This window comes from Solanum lycopersicum, chromosome 4, assembly GCF_036512215.1.
Source record: "Solanum lycopersicum chromosome 4, SLM_r2.1".
NCBI classification, from domain to species: domain Eukaryota; kingdom Viridiplantae; phylum Streptophyta; class Magnoliopsida; order Solanales; family Solanaceae; genus Solanum; species Solanum lycopersicum.
In genome coordinates, this window is record NC_090803.1 from 39,348,892 (window position 1) to 39,372,288 (window position 23,397).

The 23,397-nt window shown below is 32.7% G+C and overlaps 1 protein-coding gene and 1 long non-coding RNA gene across 2 annotated transcripts; one reads left to right on the forward strand and one right to left on the reverse strand.

Annotated features, from left to right (window-relative positions):
- Window positions 1-2,601: 2,601 nt before the first annotated feature.
- LOC104647098 (uncharacterized) lies at window positions 2,602-14,663 on the reverse strand. The gene is made up of 4 exons (XM_069296706.1): window positions 14,264-14,663; window positions 13,091-14,095; window positions 2,804-3,040; window positions 2,602-2,717 (listed from the first exon to the last, which is right to left on the reverse strand). The coding sequence occupies exons 1-4, from the start codon at window positions 14,661-14,663 to the stop codon at window positions 2,602-2,604; spliced, it is 1,758 nt and encodes a 585-aa protein (XP_069152807.1).
- A 343-nt stretch (window positions 14,664-15,006) lies between these two features.
- LOC138348280 (uncharacterized) lies at window positions 15,007-17,397 on the forward strand. The gene is made up of 2 exons (XR_011220652.1): window positions 15,007-15,760; window positions 17,015-17,397. It is a non-coding gene; the product is annotated as an uncharacterized lncRNA (long non-coding RNA).
- Window positions 17,398-23,397: the final 6,000 nt, after the last annotated feature.

The window sequence follows — 23,397 nt, forward strand, 5'->3', positions numbered from 1 at the left end:
GCTGCTGAAAAATCATACATCGCAGAGATCATGCATTGCGGAATCATGCGTCGCGGAAATCATTCATCGCGAAAGTCATACTGCAGAAATCATGCATTGTGGAAATCATGCATCGCGGAAATCATGCATCGCGAAAGTCATACTACAGAAATCATGCATTGCGGAAATCATGCATCGCGGAAAAACCATGCATTGCGAGTTAACAATTATGCACGATGAGAAGATTTCATTCCTCGTCAAAATTTATACTTCGCGAGAAGACTTCATACCTCGCTTAAATTTAGACATTGCGAGAAGAACTTATACCTCGCTAGAATTTGTGCATCACGAGAAGGATCCATGCCTCGTTGAAAATCATGCATCGCGGAAAAGTCATGCATTGGGGAAATCATGCATTGCGAGTCAACAATTATGCATGACGAGAAGACTTCATGCCTCGTCAAAATTTATACTTCGCGAGGAGATTTCATGCCTCGCTGAAATTTAGACATCGCGAGAAGAATTTGTACCTCGCTGGAATTTGTGCATCACGAGAAGGATCCATACCTCGTTGAAAATCATGCATCGCGGAAATCATGCATCGCAAAATCATGCATTGCGAGTTCACAATTATGCACGATGAGAAGATTTCATGCTTTGTAAAAATTTATACATCGCGAGAAGATATCATACCTCGCCGAAATTTAGACATCGCGAGAAGAATTTGTACCTCGCTAAAATTTGTGCATCACGAGAAAGATCCATGCCTCGTTGAAAAATCATGCATCGCGAAAAAGTCATGCATTGCAGAAAATCATGCATTACGAGTCAACAATTATGCACGACGAGAAGATTTCGTGCCTCGTCAAAATTTATACATCGCGAGAAGATTCATGCCTCACAAAAATTTATGTATCGTGGGAAGATATTCATTCCCCGCAAGAGGACATACACAGATAAAGAAAGAGCAAGACTTATCCATTAGCCTCGATTGCATTTTGTTATTTATTATAAAATTAGACATCAAGAAGAGCATCGAAGAGAACGACAAAAGAGACATCAACATCGCATCAACGTCTATTTATTTATTTTAGCATCAAATGAAGAGTACACAGAAGATATTATTGCAAAACACAAGACATAAGTTTTGTTTGCTGGACGCCAGACCGATCGAGTCAACGTCGATTTTAGAAGAACAATGAAGTGTCAGCACGGTAAAAAGACATTTTCTCCCATCCGAATTGCATTTTTAAGCTGACAAGTTTTATCTCAGTCTTTGTCGGGAGCATCCGAAAAGGATGAATTCTCTAAAAACCACAGGTGCGTACGACATCAAAAATGATGCAGCACAACGTGGAACTTTTTTTTAGCAGCAAACTGGGACAGAGTCCGAAGAGAAATGTCAAACTCTTAGGACGCGAGCAGAGGAGCGACTTCCACCACAATCGAACCACCCTCTCGAGGCATGTCGGTCTTTCTTTAGTTCTGTCAGTTCCAATCTGAGTGACAACTCACCAAGAGCTTTGGAAATTATGTCTGTGTAAGTTCTTACCTATGGATGGGAAGAGCTCCACATTCATAGCTAAGAGGTTACAAGCCTCCTTTTCATACTCGTTAATGTGTCACTCTTCCAAAATCGAAGGTTATCTACCATAATAGATTTCCTTTTCCATCGATTGAGTCGAACTACACACAGCCTGATTCCGAAGGTCTAAGGATATGTAGGCGGATTCAATATTGAAACTCGGTTGTATCCCAATATTCTCTCTCGAATTCTATTCTCGAGCATTTCGGCACCTTCATAATTCGGTGTCGAGGTGGCCTTCGATTCTTCCAAAATCATGCGATAAATCAAGCTTATCGAATTACAAGTGACCTGAATTCTCATATAGCCTGAGATATGTAGGTAACCCATTTCAAGGGTTCGGCCATAATTCCTAAACCCTTTGTCGAATCCTTCTTTAAAAAAAAGGGCGAATGGAGTTGGCCAAAATGGTCCGGTCAATTTCATTTTCCTCGAGTTGCTTGCATCAACCCAAGAAAAAATGAGGGACAGTTGTTGACACCCAATTTTGACCACGTTGGTAAATTAATTATCGAGCTTCCTAAATTTTCCAAATATTTTAAATTAATTAGTTTTATAGATTTTACGAATATAATATAATACATGAACTTTATGTTGCTTCGAATGCGTTTTAACGTAATTTTCGATAATATATTTCTCGCATAATTATGTATATAATTAGTATATCTTATGATTATTCAAAAAACCATCAAAATACATTTCAATGTTTTATTAAACTAGTTTAATCTAAATTATAATTATACCTTTGAAGCACTATTTTTTACAATTTAAATAATTATGTTACTAAATAAATAAGCTCGTTGATGAATTTACACCAAATTCATTTTGTTTTAAATCAATGGGATATTATTTAAATTGAATTCTTTTTCCATTTTTTATTTGTAAGAAACAAATTTGGGCCCCTTCCCTTTTGCTCTTTCAGCCCATTCTTTAGTTCCCCTCAACCCAATTAATTCCCCTCAACACCAATTGAATTCCCAAGCCCAACACCTCTACCCAAATTCCCGACCTCCCCTTCTTCCCCCCCCCCCCCTTCATCACGCCATTTTCAGAAACAAACAAAAATCCCCCAGAAAACAGACGCGATTTCCAGACCCAAAGCGTCTCCCCCCACGCTCTCTCCCTTTCTCTCCTCCTCCCTTCCCTCGTATCCCTAGCACCACACCAGAAAACCCAGAAAAGAACAGAAGAAACGCAGAAGAACAGACTCCCAAAATTGGAAATCCCCCTCTCCTCCACCTGCGTATCCCTCACGCATAACTCCCCCTCTCATCTCCCTTCCCTCGTAATGCCCATGCGACCCCTTCTCCACGCGAAAACAGGCGTACAGCCTTGGCAACGTCTTCCCCCCTGTCTCGTTATGCTCTTGCGCAGTACTTTTTGTCAAGAGCAGACCTGCGTGTTCGTCCTTGAGACAAGAGATGATGCCACGTAGCTGCCAAGGACGCCCGAACTCATCTCGACCATCCTTCCCTCCTTTCCATTTCCGGAATGGAGCCAATTTTCAGAAAAAGGGTGTCGCTCCATTAATGGAAAGGATTTCGAATTTCAAATTTGAATTCGAAATGGGCCTGAAATTTCCTGCCCTTCCTCTTCCGAAAACCCTAATTTTCTTCCTCTATATAAACATCCTCCATTTTAAGAATAGAAGTTGGACATTCTTGAGTTTAAAAAAGAATTTGGAGGATTGAGAAATCGTTGGCTGAAGTTCTTTTTTTTTCCTTGTTTTTGTCGCCTGAACTAGAGAGGTTATAGAGAGTTGGATAATTGAGATCTAAAAGGTGAGAGTTAAGGATACGGAAGTTTAAGAATTTTATTTTTGAAAACTTTCACGTTTGTTCTGTTTGGTTTTCGGGACAACTAAAGGAGATTCAGGGTAGTAAATGGAGATAGTTTCCATCCCAAGAGAGATAAGAATCTTTCGAGGAGACACTTTCTTCTTCATCCGTCCGCTTTAGAAGAACAGTTCAAGCATTCATTGGCTTCCGACATCGTTCGGGTGTTCGTGATTTTGTTTACGGTTGAAGTCGTCGCTCATTGCTGCTCGTCGTCCCTGTTGCTGCTCCTCAACAGGTAATCTTCCCTTTGCCTTTTAATACCTCGTTGTCTTCTTCCGTTTTGAAACGTTTTCATTATCGCTTAGCATATTGGGTTCGCTGCTAGTCGAATTTGGTTGGTAGTTCGTCTCGTTTCGGGTCGGAATCTGCGAATATTTGAATATTGAGTTATGTGGCCTGTGTTGCCGTAAATATGAGATATTATGTTTGTTGGTTGTGTTCAAACTCGAGAATATCGTATACTATGGTTCGCTTCGTTGTGTTCGCCTGTTTGTGTTGATTTTGTTCTTTCACGAGTTCATCGCAGCATTGATTTTATTGTGTTAGTCGTGGGTGGTTCTGTTTCTGAGGATCTATGGCTTGATAACGTGATGTTGTCCCTTCCTCTGCTGTCTTTTTGCTTAATTCTGGGGGTCAAGCTATGTCGAAATATTCAAGCATTGAGTTCGGTTGTACAAATTCATGTCCTCGTTATTGACTTCATGTTTGGCTATCTTTTAGTTTCCTCTTGATGGCATGCTAAGTAGTGGCCTCGATATTTGTTTGAGTATATGTTGTTTCCACTTGGGTTAACAATCATGTGGTCTACTTGTAGTTCAAGTTCTAGTCATAAATCATGATGTATGTCGTGTTGTTCTCTCGGATTTGCTCATGTCATTTTAAGGATAAAGTTTATTCACAGTGTGCGCTTATCTTTGTTTATGTGATATTAACTTTGATGATTTTTTCTATGTTAACGGAATACAAACTTCGAATAACAATGCAGTCAAGTTATTTTCTGTGGGATGCCTTTCACAATTTGGTTGGCAATTAGCTAGTGTTTTTGTATATCATAGATTTAATGATTCTCGTTTGCTTATTGTTAGTTTTAGTGTTAGGTTTGTTTAGATGACGAGTTTAAGTGGCTATTGTTTAGGTTTGGTCAGTTTACTAAATTTGGTTGATTTTAAAATTTGAGTTTCATTTACTTTTCTTGTGAAGTTATTGTCTTTATTTTCCGTTTGTTGTTTTTTTTTCATTCGAAATATATATTGGATTTGCATTATCGCTCATATGCTAATTTATTTCTACTTTGTTGCACGGGAAACTTTCTCTCGTGTCCATTTTGGACTCCATTTTATCCTTGCGTCTTGGGAGAGCCATGAAGGCTCGGAAATGGTTTGTCAAGTCAACCCATCGATGCAAAGATGCGCAAGTCAAACGCCACGAATATTGAAAAATTTGAAGAAATGGACTAGAAGACCTTTTCTTTATTTTATTGTGTATTCTTGTTTTGTAATGGGCATAAACCCTTGTCGCCTTTACTTTCTCGTATTATTTTGTATGCTTAGATTAGGACAGGTGAATGGGTTAAAAACCCAAAAACAGGTAGGTCCAAAACTCGGTTAAGGCGAACAGAACCCGAGTTTGGACCCAAAATCCCTCTCTCTCTCTCTCTCCTTTTATTATTCATTTATATGTTCGCTTAAATGTCGTTAGTTAGGGTTAGAAGAATCTAAATCCCGTTGGACGCCTTTCATTTTATCAAACTTAAAAATTAAAACTAAAGTTAAGCTTCGAAACGGATTTGCAAAAACACAAGATAAACAACAAATATTTAAACTTGTGAATTTGGCTAAGTAAATTCTGATAAAATTCAAACTTCAATTCGCAAAGGTTAAGACAAAAATAGTCAAATAAGTTAATCGCCGGAAAACCGTAGTTAGCGGAGTGTTTTAGGTGCTTTTTTCAAAACCTTCCTAAGACGCGAATAGGAATCCCGAACCCCCCTTGAAATGTTTTCAATCGATTTTTTCTGTTAAGTCTTTTGAAAACAAAAGTTTTCTTAATTTTCTCAAAATTAAGTGGCGACTCCTAAAAGTCGAAAATACCTTAAAATAAAACAAACTCTCTTCGAAATCATTTTTTCGATAAAACAATGACAATATATTTTTACGTTAATTTAGAGTAGAAAATACAGTAGAACTTTAACCAACGCAAATTATAAGTTTAACCCCCACAATATAATCTATTTTTAGTACTAGCTCAGAACTTCAAGTCAAAAGAAAGCTGAAAATTGCTATATTTACTATATTTATATTAACTATTAATTTAAATATTTTATCTTAATATTGAATCTAATGAAATATTTAAATTATATAGTATATATCACTTGAAACAAACACAACAAACTAGCTAGTTATTCTATATGTTATAAGAACTAATCAATCGAGTTTCAATATAAGAGCAACATAATAAGTTATAATTTGGAGTTGATATTTAGGTTTAAATTATACATGTTGACTTATAGCCATTTTTATCGTTCTCAACCCTAAATATTTTTATTCAAACTTGATACATTAATATATATTTATTATGCTTTAATTTTTTTGATTTATTTTTATAAAATTTAAATGTTACCTAGTTATTTGAGCACCATTATAAATTTATATAAGTCTTTTATTTTATTTTTATAACAAGAATCATATAATTGATTCGGTAAAATTTAATTGCTCGTTAAATCGTTATTTTTTAAATCATTGACATCTATAAATTTATACACTTTTTAATAGAGCTGTGAATATGGGCTAGCCCACCCAATTCGGGCTAACCCATACAGGCTTTGACATTTTAAGGGTCAAGCTGGGCTAGCCAATTTTTGGCGTGGGCCAGAAAATGGTCGGCCCAACTCACAAGTACGTGGGCTACAAGCTAGACTGGTCAGTCCACTTTTTTTAAAAAATTATTTTTTTTATAATTATTAAATTAAATTTTAAATTATAATTTAAAATATTATCATAAATATCGACAAAACAACATTACATGAAGTTAATGTTAGTACTTGTTAATCAAATCAAAATAAAATTATTCTTATAATATTTATAGGGAGAATTTCAAAGACCTCCATGTTTCGCTCTATAACACTCACATCTCGTTTGACTTACGATATTACGTCTACCTCCCTTATTTTTATTTACTTTTAACCATTCTTTAAACCTATTTAAAATAAATATAAATTAATATAGATTTGACAGTTTTATTCTTTTTTTATATAAATTTGTTCTAAATAAATATTATATAAAAAATAACTCATTTAACAAATATTTTAAAATTAAATTAACACAAAGACATGTTTTATTAATCTAACAAAGATCAAAGTCTTCAACTAAGCTGACCCACATTTTCACCAAATATTAACTCATTATCTCTATTTCACCTTTATCAATTCACGTAAAAAATATCCCCACAATAACCCATCATTTTCCGGCAACAATTTCTTCAAATAGAAGAAAAAATTGAACTTCCTAACAAAGAAATTGGATAAGAACGATAAGATTTTGTTCTACTTAAATATTTACACAAGCGAAGAAGAAACATGATCCGACGAATAAAGATAAATCATTGAAAATTAGATTTAAACATTCATATATAAGGGTAAATTTATCAAATCTAAATTAATTTATATTTATTTAAATAAGTTTAAAGAATGGTTAAAAGAAAATGAAAATAAGGGAGGTAGACGCAATATCGTAAACCCACAGGGAAGGTGAGTATTATAGAGCGAAGCATGGAGGGATGTTTCTGAAATTATATTTATTTATTAAGTTTTTTTTTCAAGTAAAAGTATAAATATATAAATAAAAATATTAACTTAATTATTTTGAATTTGGACTCTGTTTAATTTTAAATTTTAATATTATATTATATTTTTTAATTAATTATTATTGGGCCACGGGCTGACCCTACCTATATTTCTCAAGCCCATCAAATCAATAGGCTTATTCAGACCGGGCTAAAAAGCCCTTTTCTGAAATGGGCTCCAAAAATCATAGCCCAACCCTATTAAATCCCGGGTTAGGTCAGGTTGGCCCAACGAGCCTAGTCCATATTGACGGCTCTACTTTTTAATATCTCAGGCTATTTTCACTTTTTATTTTTATTATTAATATTTTGAAATAAATTTTGTGAATTATATAAATTTATTTCAAGTGGGTCACATGAATTGGAAAAAAATACGAGTCTTTGTTAATGTTAAATAAAGGTCAAACCCTTCGTGGCCCCTAAAGTCGGCACTCAGGCACTTCAACTGGTGATGTTCATTTTAGACACCTCATGTAGGGTTATGTTGTGTCATCTTGACGCTTTTTGCTGACATGTCATAGTGAGTATGATATACTCAACGATAGAGTGTGAAAGACTAAATTTAGCTAATTTTTATTTTATTCTCTCCTCTTCTTCTTCTCCATTTTTCCACCTACCATCTCCCTTTTTTTGAAGCTTAAACTTCTAAAACGTAATTCACAGTAACGTATATCAATCTAACACCATCAGTTTTCTTAAAATGAAATATACCATAAAATGTTACTGTGAAATACGTTCATACTAGTTTTATAAAAAAATTTAAAAACCATATTTTTTTGATAAATTGCTTTATATAATGACTTAATTTGGTAAAAAATTCAAACTATTTTTCACCCATATTGCCACCAATTTTAGTTATGATATAAAATTTAGTTGTATTAGTATCCACTCGAATTACTAAATAGTACTTACGAGTAATTATTTTGAGGGTCAAGTACTGAGAATCTTTTTAATCCATCTTTTTTTCCTGCCGATTTAAAAATACAACTTGATGAAATTAGAATACAAGGATCAAAAGTTGACTAATTAATGAAGTAAGAGATAATGGTAAAAACAAAAATACTAGATGTATTATTTGCTTTCTAGCTTTTAATTGAAAGGTTACATAATGTGTTCTCTATCTAATCTATCATCAAAACACATCTGCGACTAATGAGTCAGTATGACCACGTGGATAAAAATTTATGTGTAAATTAAGTTGTTACACATTTTTTGCCATTGTAATAAAATGCTTGGTCTAATCAGATTTGAATTCAACATGTATTTTGATTAATGATTGATGAGATCGTTCAAATAAGAAATACAGACAGATTCATTATAGTGCAGGTACAAAATTCACAAAAATAGTGATACTTCTTATATGTTTTTATCATCAATTCCTTTATTTCATAATGAAATAATAGTGCGTTAGTGTCGGAAAAAAATTATAGTCAGGATGAACTCTGAAATATATATTATTTATATATAGATAAAATTATGTTTTAATGTATATATAAACATATATATTAGTAGACATTGAATTTCCTTTGACTAAATCACTTACTTACAGCTTCAAATTTTAAATCTCGTTAATAAGAGTATTAGATCAGCTACTAAGCCTAATACATGGACCCTAAAATAGCAAATGCACTTGAGTTTCGAATATTCCTAAGAAATAATTTTCTAACTACTCATATCCATAGCACACAAAATCTTACGTGAATGAGTATCTCTCTCTACAAAATATGCTGGTGTTCTTGTACAACAATTTATTTCTAGCCATTTTCATACATCTCATGGTTTTAACCAACAAATCAGACTTGACTTTAACATCATTTAGAATTAGATCTGACTTCAGTTCACACCCTTAAAGATGGCTAAAAATGAGAAGAATTATCCAAATCTTATTAGAAATCAATAGTTTTCATCTTTCAGCGATGCGAAATTCATTCCATTCATCGATATATAATACATGAACCTCTTAATCTAAAAAGAGGTTAGCTATTTGTTATACATTATTTTAATGTGTGTCATATTTTTTTTTAAAAGCCTGCGATAATGAGCAGAGAGGTGCGTTAAGGAAATAAATTGGGGCCAAGTTCCTAGCTAACATGTCACCCTATGTCCAGATTTTTACAACGATGTTTGTCGTTACAATGAAGGCGGTCTCGGTGGGGAGTACTTTGGCTATCAGTGCTATTGCACTATTGCTTGTTAAGACATGTAGGAGGCTTACACGATGGGCTATTAAATCAGTTGGTAGAGCATCCCCTATATATGGTTATCTTGTTAAATAGAAGCAGAAACAAGTTGTTAGCTATATTCAATAATTTGATGTATGTTCTTCAGTTTGATATGCCAAATCGATAGTATATAAAATCAAACAAAAATAATCGATGGTGTGAAATATTTTAGAGAAATTGTGTGGGTAGCTCGATCCAAATAAATAATAATATTATATCTTAACATTAAGAATATCTTTATATTATTTTATTCCAATAATTGATATCATGACTAACGATTTGATAAAGTGAAAAAGAAGATTGTGGAGTGACAATGTGGAACCCAGCTTAGTGCCTTTTCTTATTTATAGATCAGTTTATACGTCAAATTTTGGAAAAGCATAAAGAAAAAAACAGTCTGTAGCATGCTTTGATAATCTTTAATATTCATATGATTTGGATGGCGCACAATTTATTAATCTATATATAAGTCTATAAAGTAATGAGTAATGTACACATAGAACCTAATTAGTTCGAAAGGGATATAGTTAGGTAGGAGCATATTATTAATTCTATATTGGTAAAAGTTAAAAAAAAAAACATACATATTATAATATGTAAAAATATTTCAATAATATAAGGCCTAAAAAATCGTGTGAATCCAACTAAAGCAATTAAAACAATAGTATGTTAAAAGTATTTTCTTCTAATCCCACATAAAGTGCCTCCCAAACAAATAAACATGTTTATATTTTTTAAATAATTAAGTTAAAAATCTATACTCAAATAACACAGCAGGAAAATGTTCACCTTCTAATTCCCTTCTCAATATCCCCTTCTCATACGCCTAACAAAAAAAAAAGTGGAATCTAGGAGTACAATTATGCGTACACAAATTTTATATCTATCCTGTGAAGACAATTATTAGAAAAAATGAAAAATATAGACATACTTCAACACATCATATAGGTATAGGATTTAAAATCTAGACAGAATAAATTTATTCTCTTGCACATAATATAATTTCTTTCTCCCAACAACATTAAAATTCTTATAATCTTCCCAAAAGGAAGAAACTAAATTATCAAAGGTGTTGTAATAAGTCTCCAATCATTTTTTAGCTTAGCCTCTCTCCTTAAATAGAAATTACGTCTTGTTATCACTAAATTTATCATTCCTATCTTACCGCGTAATCTAGTATCTTGTATCATTGCATTGATGTTTCTTAAACAATGTCTCGAACTCTCGCATTCTGTAAAAAACTACCGCCTTCTACTGCTGTCATCATCTGAAAATGTCATTTTTGTGATAAATTAATTACTCGATAAAAAACAAAAAAAAAAAAAAGAAGATTAATTTTTATAGTCAAATCTCTGTGAAACAACAATTGATTAGGACAACCAATTTTGACGATAATTGAACTACTACACTTACTACCTTTATATCGACAGTTCATTCAAATATTTTATGTTTGTATAAAATATACAGAAACATTCGAACTATATAGTATATATGTCACTCGATAGGCAAACACAACAAACTCTAAGGAGCACATCTGTAGGATTCAATAAACAACAACATCTGCTTGTGTAAATATTTGACTATGCTTACTCATAATATTGATCACAGATTTTCCAAAACATATTGCCAATTGAACCTGAAAAGACTGAAAATATTTCTTCATATTGAACACGGCCTTATTTGGAAGGAAAATATCAGTGGTGTTACTGCATGTTATAAAGTATTTTTTTTTACATGGGATAATATTATGTGATTATCTATTTTGAAATATTACTTTTACAAATCAAATTTGATTGTATGCTTGAGGTCAATTAGTCTAAGTTTTGTGATTTTCTAGGTTTTTAAAAATTGGAAAATACAAATTATATTTAAAAAAATACATTCAAATTCTAAAATATCTATGCAAAATTTTTTGTCAAAAACAACTCAACTCCAACTTTGAATTTCAAAATAAAGTGATTTTTTTTTATATATTTTCATGTCAGAATACCCACTTGATGTTATACCACAAGCAAAATTGAGATGTATACATCCATCTTTCACCTATTTGTGAAAGCCATAATAAAGAATTACAAAAACTAAACTTAAAAAGACTTTAACATGAAATTAAATTTAACCTTTAATTATGAAACTTCTTTTATCATAAGTATCTTTAGTTTTATCTTCTTCCATGTAGGAACATTATAAGAATTTCTATAGATCGTTGTTTGGGCTAGGGCTGGGGTTGGGTCCTTCATTAGATTGGGACGGGGATTCATATTTGGGATTATACTATTTGCAAAATTTATGTGTAAATAATTTTGGAATAATAAGTGTCATAGAGAGGTCTTACTATATTAACTAAAGAAAGCTTGGTCAAGTGATTAGATAACAGGAGAAACAACGTCGTTGTCTAATGATGACATTGACAACACGTAAAGCTTTGCATGATGTTGTAGTATGTGTGCCACCATATAAGAGGAATTGAAGCATAAATGCGACATGATATACTATTCATCCTTGCTTCTTAATCTAGCATCTTGCACTTGAGCATCAAATTTTTTCAGATAGTGTCTCACATTCTTCAAATCTATAAAAAAATTTCGCATCCTATCAAAATCATCGTCATAAAATCGAACAATTATCGTTGTTATTTATTAACTAGACCAAAAAAATAGTTTCTTCTTTTATCGTTGTTATTTATTAACTAGACCAAAAAAATAGTTTCTTCTTTATTTGATATAGTTAGATATCTCTATGACAATCATTTTTTTAACAACAATTCACTTATAACAATCAAACATTTTTAGGTGCATATTTTTAATGTTTTCCATAACATCCCCCAAGAAGAGCACATGTACAGTGCAAATATAGAGATATTTTACTGACCTATATAGAAACATTAATGTTAAAAAATATAATAAGCAAAAGGAAATAACTAAACTAATTACCTCAGTGGAGGTGATGCTACTCTATGTAAAATGTGATAAAAACAAAATATAAAGACCTTTAATGGGGTGATGCTACTCTATGTGAAATGTGATGAAAATGAAATGTTAGAACTTGGGTATTTGTAGAGGATTTTAAGCCTAATTTCATATGATTTGTTAAAAACATTGCCATAAAAACATGGAGAGTTAACGTATGGAAGAAACTTTATTATTTGTCCTTTTTTGTGTATAGAGTTAAAAATTTTGCCATAGAAAACTTGGAAATATAAGATATGGAAAGAACATTATAATTTGTCTTTTTTTACTATTTGAAGTAGAAGGAAAAAGATTGTACAGACAAAATATGAAATTGGCTATTTAAAATATGGAAGGTGTCTAATTATTTATAATTTTTTGTTTGTAGAAGTAAAATTATAATAATAATGATAATGTAATAATAATTAAACACCTTCCTTAATTATAATGTAAAAAATTATTATTATTATTATTATTACTACTACTATTATTATTATTAATATTATTATTACTATTATTATTATTATTACTACTACTATTATTATTATTTTTATTTTTATTATTATTATTAGTATTATTAGTATTATTAATATTATTGTTATTATTATTGTTGTTGTTGTTGTTGTTGTTGTTATTGTTATTATTATTTTTTATTATTATTATTATTATCATCATCATCACCATCATCATCATCATCATCATCATCATCTTCGTCTTCTTCGTCATCTTTGTAATCGTCATCATAATCATCATCATCTTCGTTATCTTCGTCGTCATCGTCGTCGTCATCGTCATCGTCGTCATCATCATCATCATCATCATCGTCACCTTCATCGTTATCACCATTACCACCATCATCATCATCGTTATCTTCTTCGTCATCACAATAATAATCATCATCATCATCGTCATCGTCACCTTCATCGTTATCACCATAATCATCATCATCGTTATCTTCATCGTCAGCACCATCCTCATCATCATCATCATCTTCGTTATCGTCATCGTCATCACCATCATTATCATCATCATCATCATAGTCACCGTCATCGTCATCGTCACCATCATTATCTTCATCATCATCATCATCACCATCATCATCATCATCATCGTTATCGTCATCATCACCATCATCATCATCATCACAATCATCATCATCATCACCATCATCTTCATCATCACAATCATCATCAGCGTCATTATCACCGTCATCGTCATCATCACCATCATCGTCACTGTCTCCGACACCGTTATTATCACCGTCGTCATCATCATCATCATCATCGTCGCTGTCACCATCACCATCATCATCAATGTCACCGTCACCGTCACCATCACCACCACCACCACCACCATCATCATCATCATCATCACCATCATCATCACCGTCATTATCAACGTGCATCGTCATCATCATCATCATCGTCACTGTCACCATCACCATCATTAACAACGTTACCGTCACCATCAGCACCATCATCACCATCGTCATTATCATCATTACCATCTTCATCGTCATCATCATTCTCATCGTCATCATCATCGTCATTATCATCGTCATCATCTCATCATAATCATCATCAATATCATCATCATCACGATCACCATCATCATCATTACCATCATCATCGTCGTCGTCACCATCATCTTTATCATCATCGTCGTTATCATCATCATCATCATCATCTTCATCGTCATAGTCATCATCATCACTGTCATCGTCATCATCATTATCATCATCATCATCATCATCACCACCATCATCACCATCACCATCATCATCATCACCATCACCATCATCATCACCATCATCATCATCACATTCATCACCATTACCATCATCATCGTCATCACCACCACCACCATCGTCATCGTCATCATCATCATCACTATCACCATCATCATCATCATCACCATCACCCTCACCGTCATCATCACCCCTACCGTCACCATCACCGTCACCGTCATCATCATTGTCACCGTTATCATCACCATCACCGTTATCATCATCATCATCATCTTCGTCATCATCATCATCATCATCGTTATCCTCATCCTCATTGTCATCATCATCATCGTCGTCGTCGTCGTCATCATCATCATCATCATCACCATCACCATCATCATCACCATCACCGTCACCGTTACCATCACCGTCATCATCATCATCCTTGTCATCATCATCCACGTAATCATCATCATCGTCATGATCATTATCGTCATCATCATCGTTCGTCATCATCATCATCGTCATCGTCATCGTCATCATCATCCTCATCATCGTCGTCATCATCATCCTCATCATCCTCATCATCATCATTATCATCATTATTATCATCATCATCATCATCATCGCCATTATTATTATTATTATTATTATTATTATTATTATTATTATTATTATTATTATTTTCAGATCCGGTTTAATACATTCAATTTTTTTCAGTTTTGATTAAATCGTTATTTTTTCTAAGTTCATATCATAAGTCACATTTATTATATTTATTTTAATATTCATTTTTTGGTTACATTTGTTAATATTTATTTTTATATTTTGTACAATCTAAAAATCTTTTAAATATTACGAGTGAGTTTTGCACATGCAAATTAACCAATAAGTTTTGGCCACAATTGAGCCCAATGACTAACAACTCATTATTTAAGAAACAATCAAGTCAAAAGCTGTTGGGAGTTGATATTTTTTGAGATAAGGATTTTCACATGAGCTCCACCAGTTCACCGCCACCAACAATCCTTTATCTACTTTAATTCCGTTTCCCAGCAGCCAAACAATGCCTTTTACCGGCTAAATCTAGCCAAAGACACATACACAACGCCTCACAACCTCTTCTTCTTCCTTGCTGCCTCCGACCACCTCCACAAAACAGCCACCGGAAATGAACCTTGAACCACTAGACCTACCTCTGTCTCCTCCAAAAAACATCATAGACCTCCATCTAAAACCACCAAGAGACCCACAAAGCGAGCAGAAGCTCCAAACGACCCCATTCCCACTTTTGTCTGAAACACTTCAATAGCAAATGGAGCCAGCAAGATTCGATCTCTGAGCTCTATTTCCGGCAAGCTCCTAGCTTACGGAATAACAACCAAGACCAGCAGCTCAACAGCAAACCAGAAACCCCCAAAACCACCAGAAAATCCATCAACACCAAGCTCCTTCCCTTCCACTTTCTCCCTTTTATGTGATTTTCATTTGTTTAGCAGCGATTCCGGCAGCAACAATGACAACTCCGGCGAATAATAGTTCAAATCAGCCTCCAGCGAGCTCCAAAGGCGAACAACAGAGCCAAACAACTCAACTCCGGTGAAATTTGGTCTTTGATGGTTTTGGTAATAATTTTTTACTCTTTTTGTTTTCTTTATTTTTTAATGCATGTATAGTTGAATGGATTGATTTTAGCACTTTTGGTGAACTTTATGTTTTTCCAGTTAATTCCTTTTTCAAATTTTCACGCTTTTTACTTCGTTTTACTCGTTGATTATTAGTGAATTATCATGTGTTTAGGGTTATATTTGTTCAATTTTTAGTTATAATATTAATATTTGTGTTATGTAGTCTTTTTCATATAAAAAAATACTTTGATTGCTCCATTTTGGGATTGTTTTAAGATTTTGTGTTAACTCACATTTTTGCATTATGCACGATTTGTTGTTTTGTTTGTTCATTAAACAATTTGGGTCGACTTTATTATATACTTCTTTTATATTTATTTTGCATCAAATTTTCATATTTTTGGCATCATCAGAAATATGTCTTCTTATTGCTTGCTCACTAGTATAACAAATTATTGCTATTTTATTGTTGTTGTTTATAAGTTAAGTTATATTATTATTTAATGTTGCATTTTTTATTTCTTTGTTATTTCACTATGTTATTTTCTGCCAGCTTTTGTAGTCGATTCACTTAGTTGGTGGTATTATTTATTCTTAAATATTATCTAATTTGAAAACAAATAATAAGTTTTATAAGATATATGATAAAATGGCCAATAAAAACTCTGCGTCGGTTTTGGAGGTCTTCCCAAATTAAAAGAGGGAAATTTAATTTAAATATATATACTTTATTTATTAAAATTGGTAATAAAAAAATCTGTCCGTCAATTTTGGAGGCCTCCCGTGTTAATACGATGGATTTTTATTTTTAAGTTATTATTATTAATTTTTATTTATATTTATTTAGTGCTAACTCTTTTACTAAGTGTCTTTACAGGTACACGAAACTGCTTTTCAATAATGTTATTCGAATTAAATTCGAAATATATTCATTATGTATTATTTTGTATCTATTGACGTTAGACAAACTTTAGGTCGATTTTTACATTATTAGTTAATAATTTGTGTATATTGTATGCTGATTGTATTTGTATATTTGTTTGATATTCTCCTCAATTTGAAAAAATGAATTCAGTCTGGACCCACATTTGTGATTTTCGAATGGTGCCTAATACCTGTTGGGTTATGGGCCTTTTACCCTTCCTATGTGGATAAATAAAAGCCCAATTTGGACCAACCCATTTTTTGCTCATAGGCCCATTCTTATGAGGCAAATATAAGCCTATTGATGTCTTATTTTCAAATACACAGAGAGTTTTTTCAGCAGCCAAAATGAGAAAAAGAGAGCAGTTTTCGCAGTCAAAATTCAGCCCTAACAGCCAACTTCAAATTGCGATTCCTGCTTCGTTTCTTCTCTGATTGAGCTGATTTTTGGACAGCATATTATCTTCATCTCAATCTTTGATTAGGAACTGACAGCTTCAGTTTTTCTGTCATGAACAGTAGCTGCGAAATTGGTGATTTTGCTCCTTTAATTCTCTAGATTTGGTGCAATCTTATTTTGTTGTTGCTCATTGTTTGGCACTTGTTTTGTGGCCAATTTTGGAGAAAAATATTGTAACTCTTGGTGATTATAGTGGAGCTTTTGGTCCAGTGGTTTTTTACTCTTCACATCGAAGGGTTTTCCACGTAAATCTTGGTGTCTTGTGTGATTGGTTTATTATAGTCTTGTTATATTTGTTTGATTGAATTACTTGCTGCCTTACTATCATATTGCTTGTGGTTGTTTGTCTTCTCTTGGTTCAAATCGAAAAGGGAAAGTATAGACTTGGGTATTCTTCCGCTGTTATCCTGTCAGGCATTCTTTGTTAGTGCCTTGTCTTTCCCAACAATACCTTCCCTTCGGAATAACCTTAACTCTTATCTTGAATCTAATCGTTTCATATATCACTTAATAATTTCCTAGTTTTTTCCTATAATTAAGTGGTGAATCCTTTAAAATTTATTTATTCTTAGAACTCTTTTTAAATTAAATGAATTAATTATTTTTTGTGTCACCATGACGTTTCTCCCTATTTGAATAGAGTAGGGATGTAAACAGTGAAGAAGGGTATTTTTGTGGGAAAAGGATTGTAAGACCCTGAAAATGAATTAAGGTGCTTAGAACCTCACATGTGTCTGAAAAGGTTTAAATTATGTTCGTTAAGTTTTTTATAGTATGTATACTTGATTTGAAGTCATTTGGAGGTCAAGCGTCCAAGAATGTCCACGACATTCAAAAGTTGGTCTTTAGACGTGCTAGTGTATCCTTGTATGGTGGCCTTGTTTGTACGTTTTGTTTGAAGCCCAAAAACAGTAGGGATGATCCTAGACTTTTAATAGACATGTTAAGGATCAAAACATCCGGCTACGACTCCCAGAGGACCACCCCTAAGGGCCCCCAAGGAGGACCCAAACATTGGACAAGGAGGCTGCTCAATGAAGCATGCAGCAGCAAGATTGGGGACCAGCCTCGCATCGCGCGCCTGTAACTTTGTGTACATGTCTTAAAGTCCCAATAAATATGGGGGTATTTTGGTAACATAGGGAGATGGTTAAACTGTTTTTATGACTTATTTAACCCCTTTCCCAAGCCAAAACCCAAAACCCATTAAGAAAATCAAAATCCTAAATCTCTCTTCTCTTCCAAATTCTCTCAAACCTCCATTGGAGGGAAAACTCAAGGTTCAAGCTAGGGGCTGATTTTCATGCTTTATTCTTCAATTTTTTGTGGGCTTCTCATGTAGAAAGGTATGTTAATCCTTCATCCTTTTTTATCCATTCATCTAAGGAGTTCTTGCAAAGATAATTCATGATAAAAATTGCAATCTTTCAATCTATCCATGGGTTCTTTGTCAAATTGATTTCAAAAGGATTCTAATGATGAATTTATGATTTTAAGATGAATTTTATCTAATTCCATGAAGAACCCATGATCTCCCCAATTTCTCAAATTGGCCTATAATGTTGGTCTTGTGATCTTTACTCTATGTTGATTGAATTATGTTTCAATTATGTTGAATTACCTATATGTTATTTATGTGAATTGAATATAAATTGATTATGGGTGATCAATGATGATGAAGGTTTAGGGATTGGGTAAATTGATCTATGTTCCTCTACTTTCTATAGACTTAAAGAAATAGTTTACCTAATGTGATGTTGAAACCATGATGTTTGAAGTATGATTTCGTTTATGTAATGATACCTTTAGCAACTGTTATATACATGTATAGACTTTAAATTATGGGAATTTATCAATGATAATCAAACTTGGAGGTATTGTAAGTTGGCCTTATTCTCTCTACTTTTCTATAAATTTGCTAGATGCTTGACCTTATATGACATTGTGTGGTATGATCCACTTATGGTGGAGGTGTTTACTTCCTTGTCATTCTATATGTGATGTGATCATGTCCTTGGGGTAAATTGTATCTTAAAAGTGTGCTTATGATGATCACACAATGTGAAGTGTTATGCCTAGTCTACAATGCTACTTCATGATTTAGGTTATACTGATGATTCCTCCTATATGTTAATGAAGATGTTAGGGTTATGGGTCTCTACGTTTGATATGGTTGAGGTCTATTGATGATTGGTTACTCTTGTATAGCATGAACCCTACCTATGAACCTCTACACGAATGCGTGGTCTTAAGCATGATTAGGAGTCTTAAATTAAAGTAACAAAGATATCTTGTCTCCTATGTTGTAATGTGTTTGGTGTGTGGTCTATAGTCCCTATTACTCTATATGTGAGTTGTCTATGGTTTATGTAACTTGAATGTACATTGTGGTCTAAGAGGGTGGCTGCGTCAATGTGATGTTGATAGCCATTGTATGATCATGTTGACCAATGTACACACACTTACACCTCATGCATGTTTACAAGTAGTATAGGTTGATGTTGTCTAATCAAAGGGTATTCTCATATGCACTTGTGTCTATTACTATGCATGTATAGTGTATGTCTATGAATCATGATATGTATACCTTAACTAGGATGACTTGACAGGCGTACTAGTATGGACAAGGGTATGGGACCTTGTCTATGCATTGCAAATGTGTGCCTTGATAGGATAGTCCTAGGTTGTGATATATGTACATGAATATGAAAGCATGAATAAGTTATGAATATGTCTTATGCATAAATGAAATGAAGTATGAATATGTGTGGTCTAAGGGTGTTTATGTGAAAGGTTTGCACATATATATGTATACACACACATTAAACATGTTCATTATGCATGTATGATGATCTAGTCAATAGAGGGGCTCTCCAAAGGTGTTTTAAAGGGTATCCTAAACTAGATGGTGCTTGAATATGCTATGTCCATGGGAAAGATTTTCTCGCATGAATTAAGTTTATGAACTCTCATCTATGACCTATGAGTTAAGCATCTGGCGAGTCAATCTCCTAAAGAATACTTTATTAAAGTAATAATAATAATAACAATGCTTTTTTAATAAAGGAGAGTGAGCTTAAATATGAGCGGTGTCCCTTTCCAATGTAGGAAAGTAGGTTCACCATAGTCCTCATGAGGTGGTTAGCCTCATATCCCAAAGGGCATAGAGTGATATTTCCATATATGCCTCCAAGTTTCATAAACTATGCTTGCCCCATAGTATCTAACAAGTGATATCACCTAATATGCTAGCATGATGTTTGTGTTCTACTTTGGCAAGATAGATCACCTTCCTTTGGTGTAAGGTTCTATAACACCAAATTCCATGTTTAGCATCCATGGTCTAAGTGTCAGTTAATTCTATAGTTTCCCTTAAGTAAAATGGACAATGGAAGTAAGTAAGGACTCTAACTAGGATAACCTAAGGGAAGTTACTTAGTGTAGGTGAGGGTATGTGACTTTACCTATGCATTGCATCATTAGCTCTTGAGGGGAGTTCTAAGAAGGCGTTCTATATGTATATATACATACATATATGTACATACATACACACATATATATACACATACATATATACGCACACACACATACATACATACATACATATATATATATATACAGAGAGAGAGAAAGATATGTCTCTTGTGCATGACATTATGGTATTAACCTATTTGTTATGGTAATATGCATAGTGTGAGTCCTATGGTATCTATTTGAAGTGGTCTCACTCTATGTACATGATGTTGGTCTTAGTGACTATATGAAGAAGGTGTTGCTTGGCATGTATGTTGTTGACTATTATTTTCTATATGAAGTAAATGATGCTTGTGGCCTCTTTATAAGTCTACTTAGTATATGTGAGGTTATGGTTCTTCACATGTACATTGCACTAGTACGCTTAGATTGGAATTATGACTTTCTCAAATACAAACATTTTTGTAGAGTCAATGCGTCATTTTCAGAAGGATCTTTCCATAACATTCAATTTGTTATATAATTATCCATAACCATAGTCTCATTTGTCCAAGGGAAATATGACCCAAATGCTTGTTTTACAACACAAACATAACCGATCACTTTTGACTAATGTTCATGTTTATACAAAAAAAATTATTTGAATAGACATATTTTTCATGAAAAATCACCATATTTTTGGTGATACTTTTTCATCAAAGATTACAATTCTTTTGAACGAGTAATTTAATTTTATGGTTTTATGTTAGTCTTATCATATACTAGTAAAGAGAGATTCAACGACCACAATATCAAATATACTCCAAGAATTTTGTGGGTCTAATATAATGCAAGAATGTCATTAAATTTCATATCTTGTACTTTGAAATTTAAATTAGATAGTAAGTCTATATCACAAGTAAAGAACTCCCCCCCCCCCCCCCCCACACATTTTAAACATTTTCTCAAAAATATTTTTCAAGTATTTGAAATTAGTTTCTACATATTCTTTTTCTCCATACTTTCAAATTGTTATGCCATCAAAATACATTGACAACAAGAAACCTTTTTTGGAGATTTAATCCATATAAACACCCAGTGCAGGCACAAAATCATTATTTCTATGTCACAGTGTTTTTTCTCCTTTTTATCACAACTAAACTTACCACTTAGTATTTGAAAATACTAAAAATAAAGGGTCAATCTATAGGCAACTTGTTTCTAGTATAACGATGAAGTTTTATAGTCTTCTACTCGTTAACCGAATGAACCTTAAATTATGATGAAAATTTTATATTCTTCAAATCAGTTTCACATTCAAACAGAGTAGCAAACCAAAAAGGTTTTATAACAATGAAGTTTTTATATTCTTCTACTCGTTAACTGAATGGACCTTAAATTCTGATGAAGTTTTTATATTCTTCAAATCAGTTTCACATTTAGACAGAGTAGCAAACAAAAAAGGTTTGAATCTCCATAAACCTCAAACACAACATTGTTTCAAGCTAATGAAGAAGATTTTATGTGTTTTGAATCATTTAGCCTAAATATTCCTGAATAACATTTTGCACTCTTCAAGTCAGAGTATTCATTTAAATAGAATAATTAACAAACTAGTAAAGTTTCTATATTCTTCGAATCAATGCACAATTTGATTTGTTCATGGAGTTCTTGTATTCTTAAAACCAAAGCATTAAAAAATAAAAAAAAATTAGTCTCCAAAAGTAAAACAATCAAATTTTACATTGAGTACAAAACTACAAAGTTTGTTTCTTCCTCTTAACAGAATACATATGAATAATAATAAACATATATCCAGAGATCTTCATATAGTGACAATCTATCCTAACATTTATGAAATAAATTTCATAACTTATAAAGGATTAATAAAATAATAATAAGGGAAATAAAAATAGAATCATATTTTTCCTCTCATTGAATCATATCTATTTATCAGTAATGATTCCATGCAAGTCACTTTTCTTTATAATTATTCCTTTCTTTTCAGTTTTCATCATATTCCAATTTTCCTTAGAAGACATTGGATTTCAACGAGAAACTAAACTCATGTTTAAATATTGTTAGGATACAACTTTTGTTCATTTACTTCTTCTCATAGTTATATAAAATCAAGAATATAGGAAAAATAATTGAAGTGTTCATCTTAACCTTATGCACAAAATAACTTTCTCATTGAAAAGAAAACTAAAGAGATGCAATGCTTGAATGTACTTGAGAAGAAAATACAAATAATCTTACCCATCCAAGGAAAACTTACTATAGAAAAAATACTCAAACATATTAAAATAGTAATAATTTATCCCAAGATTCTTTTATCATATTATAAAGTAATTTTACTTTTTATTTTTTCCAACAAAAAGAACTAAGAAAATTTAAGTAGTTTCCTTACCATTGAAATACTACCATTATAGAAATTTCTTAAACTTGTTATCTTATGTTCAGATTAGCAAACAAGAAAAGATAAAAGATGAAAAGAAAAAACAAAGAAATATTTGAGTCCAGAGAACCCACTGAACAAGAAAAGATAAAAGATGAAAAGAAAAACCAAAAGAATTGTTTTAGTCCACATAACCCACTGTGTCTCCTTAAGAAATTTAATCCCCTCAAGTTCACGTGATTGTAGAATAATTCCTCCCGAGATAAAATGATTTAACCACTAAAGAAGTAGAGGTACCTGAACTCAAAAAGACAACAACGAATCACACATCGACACGATCGATCGATTTTGCTTTGAAAGAAATGTATACATAAGAAGGGACGAATTTGATGCAGAAAA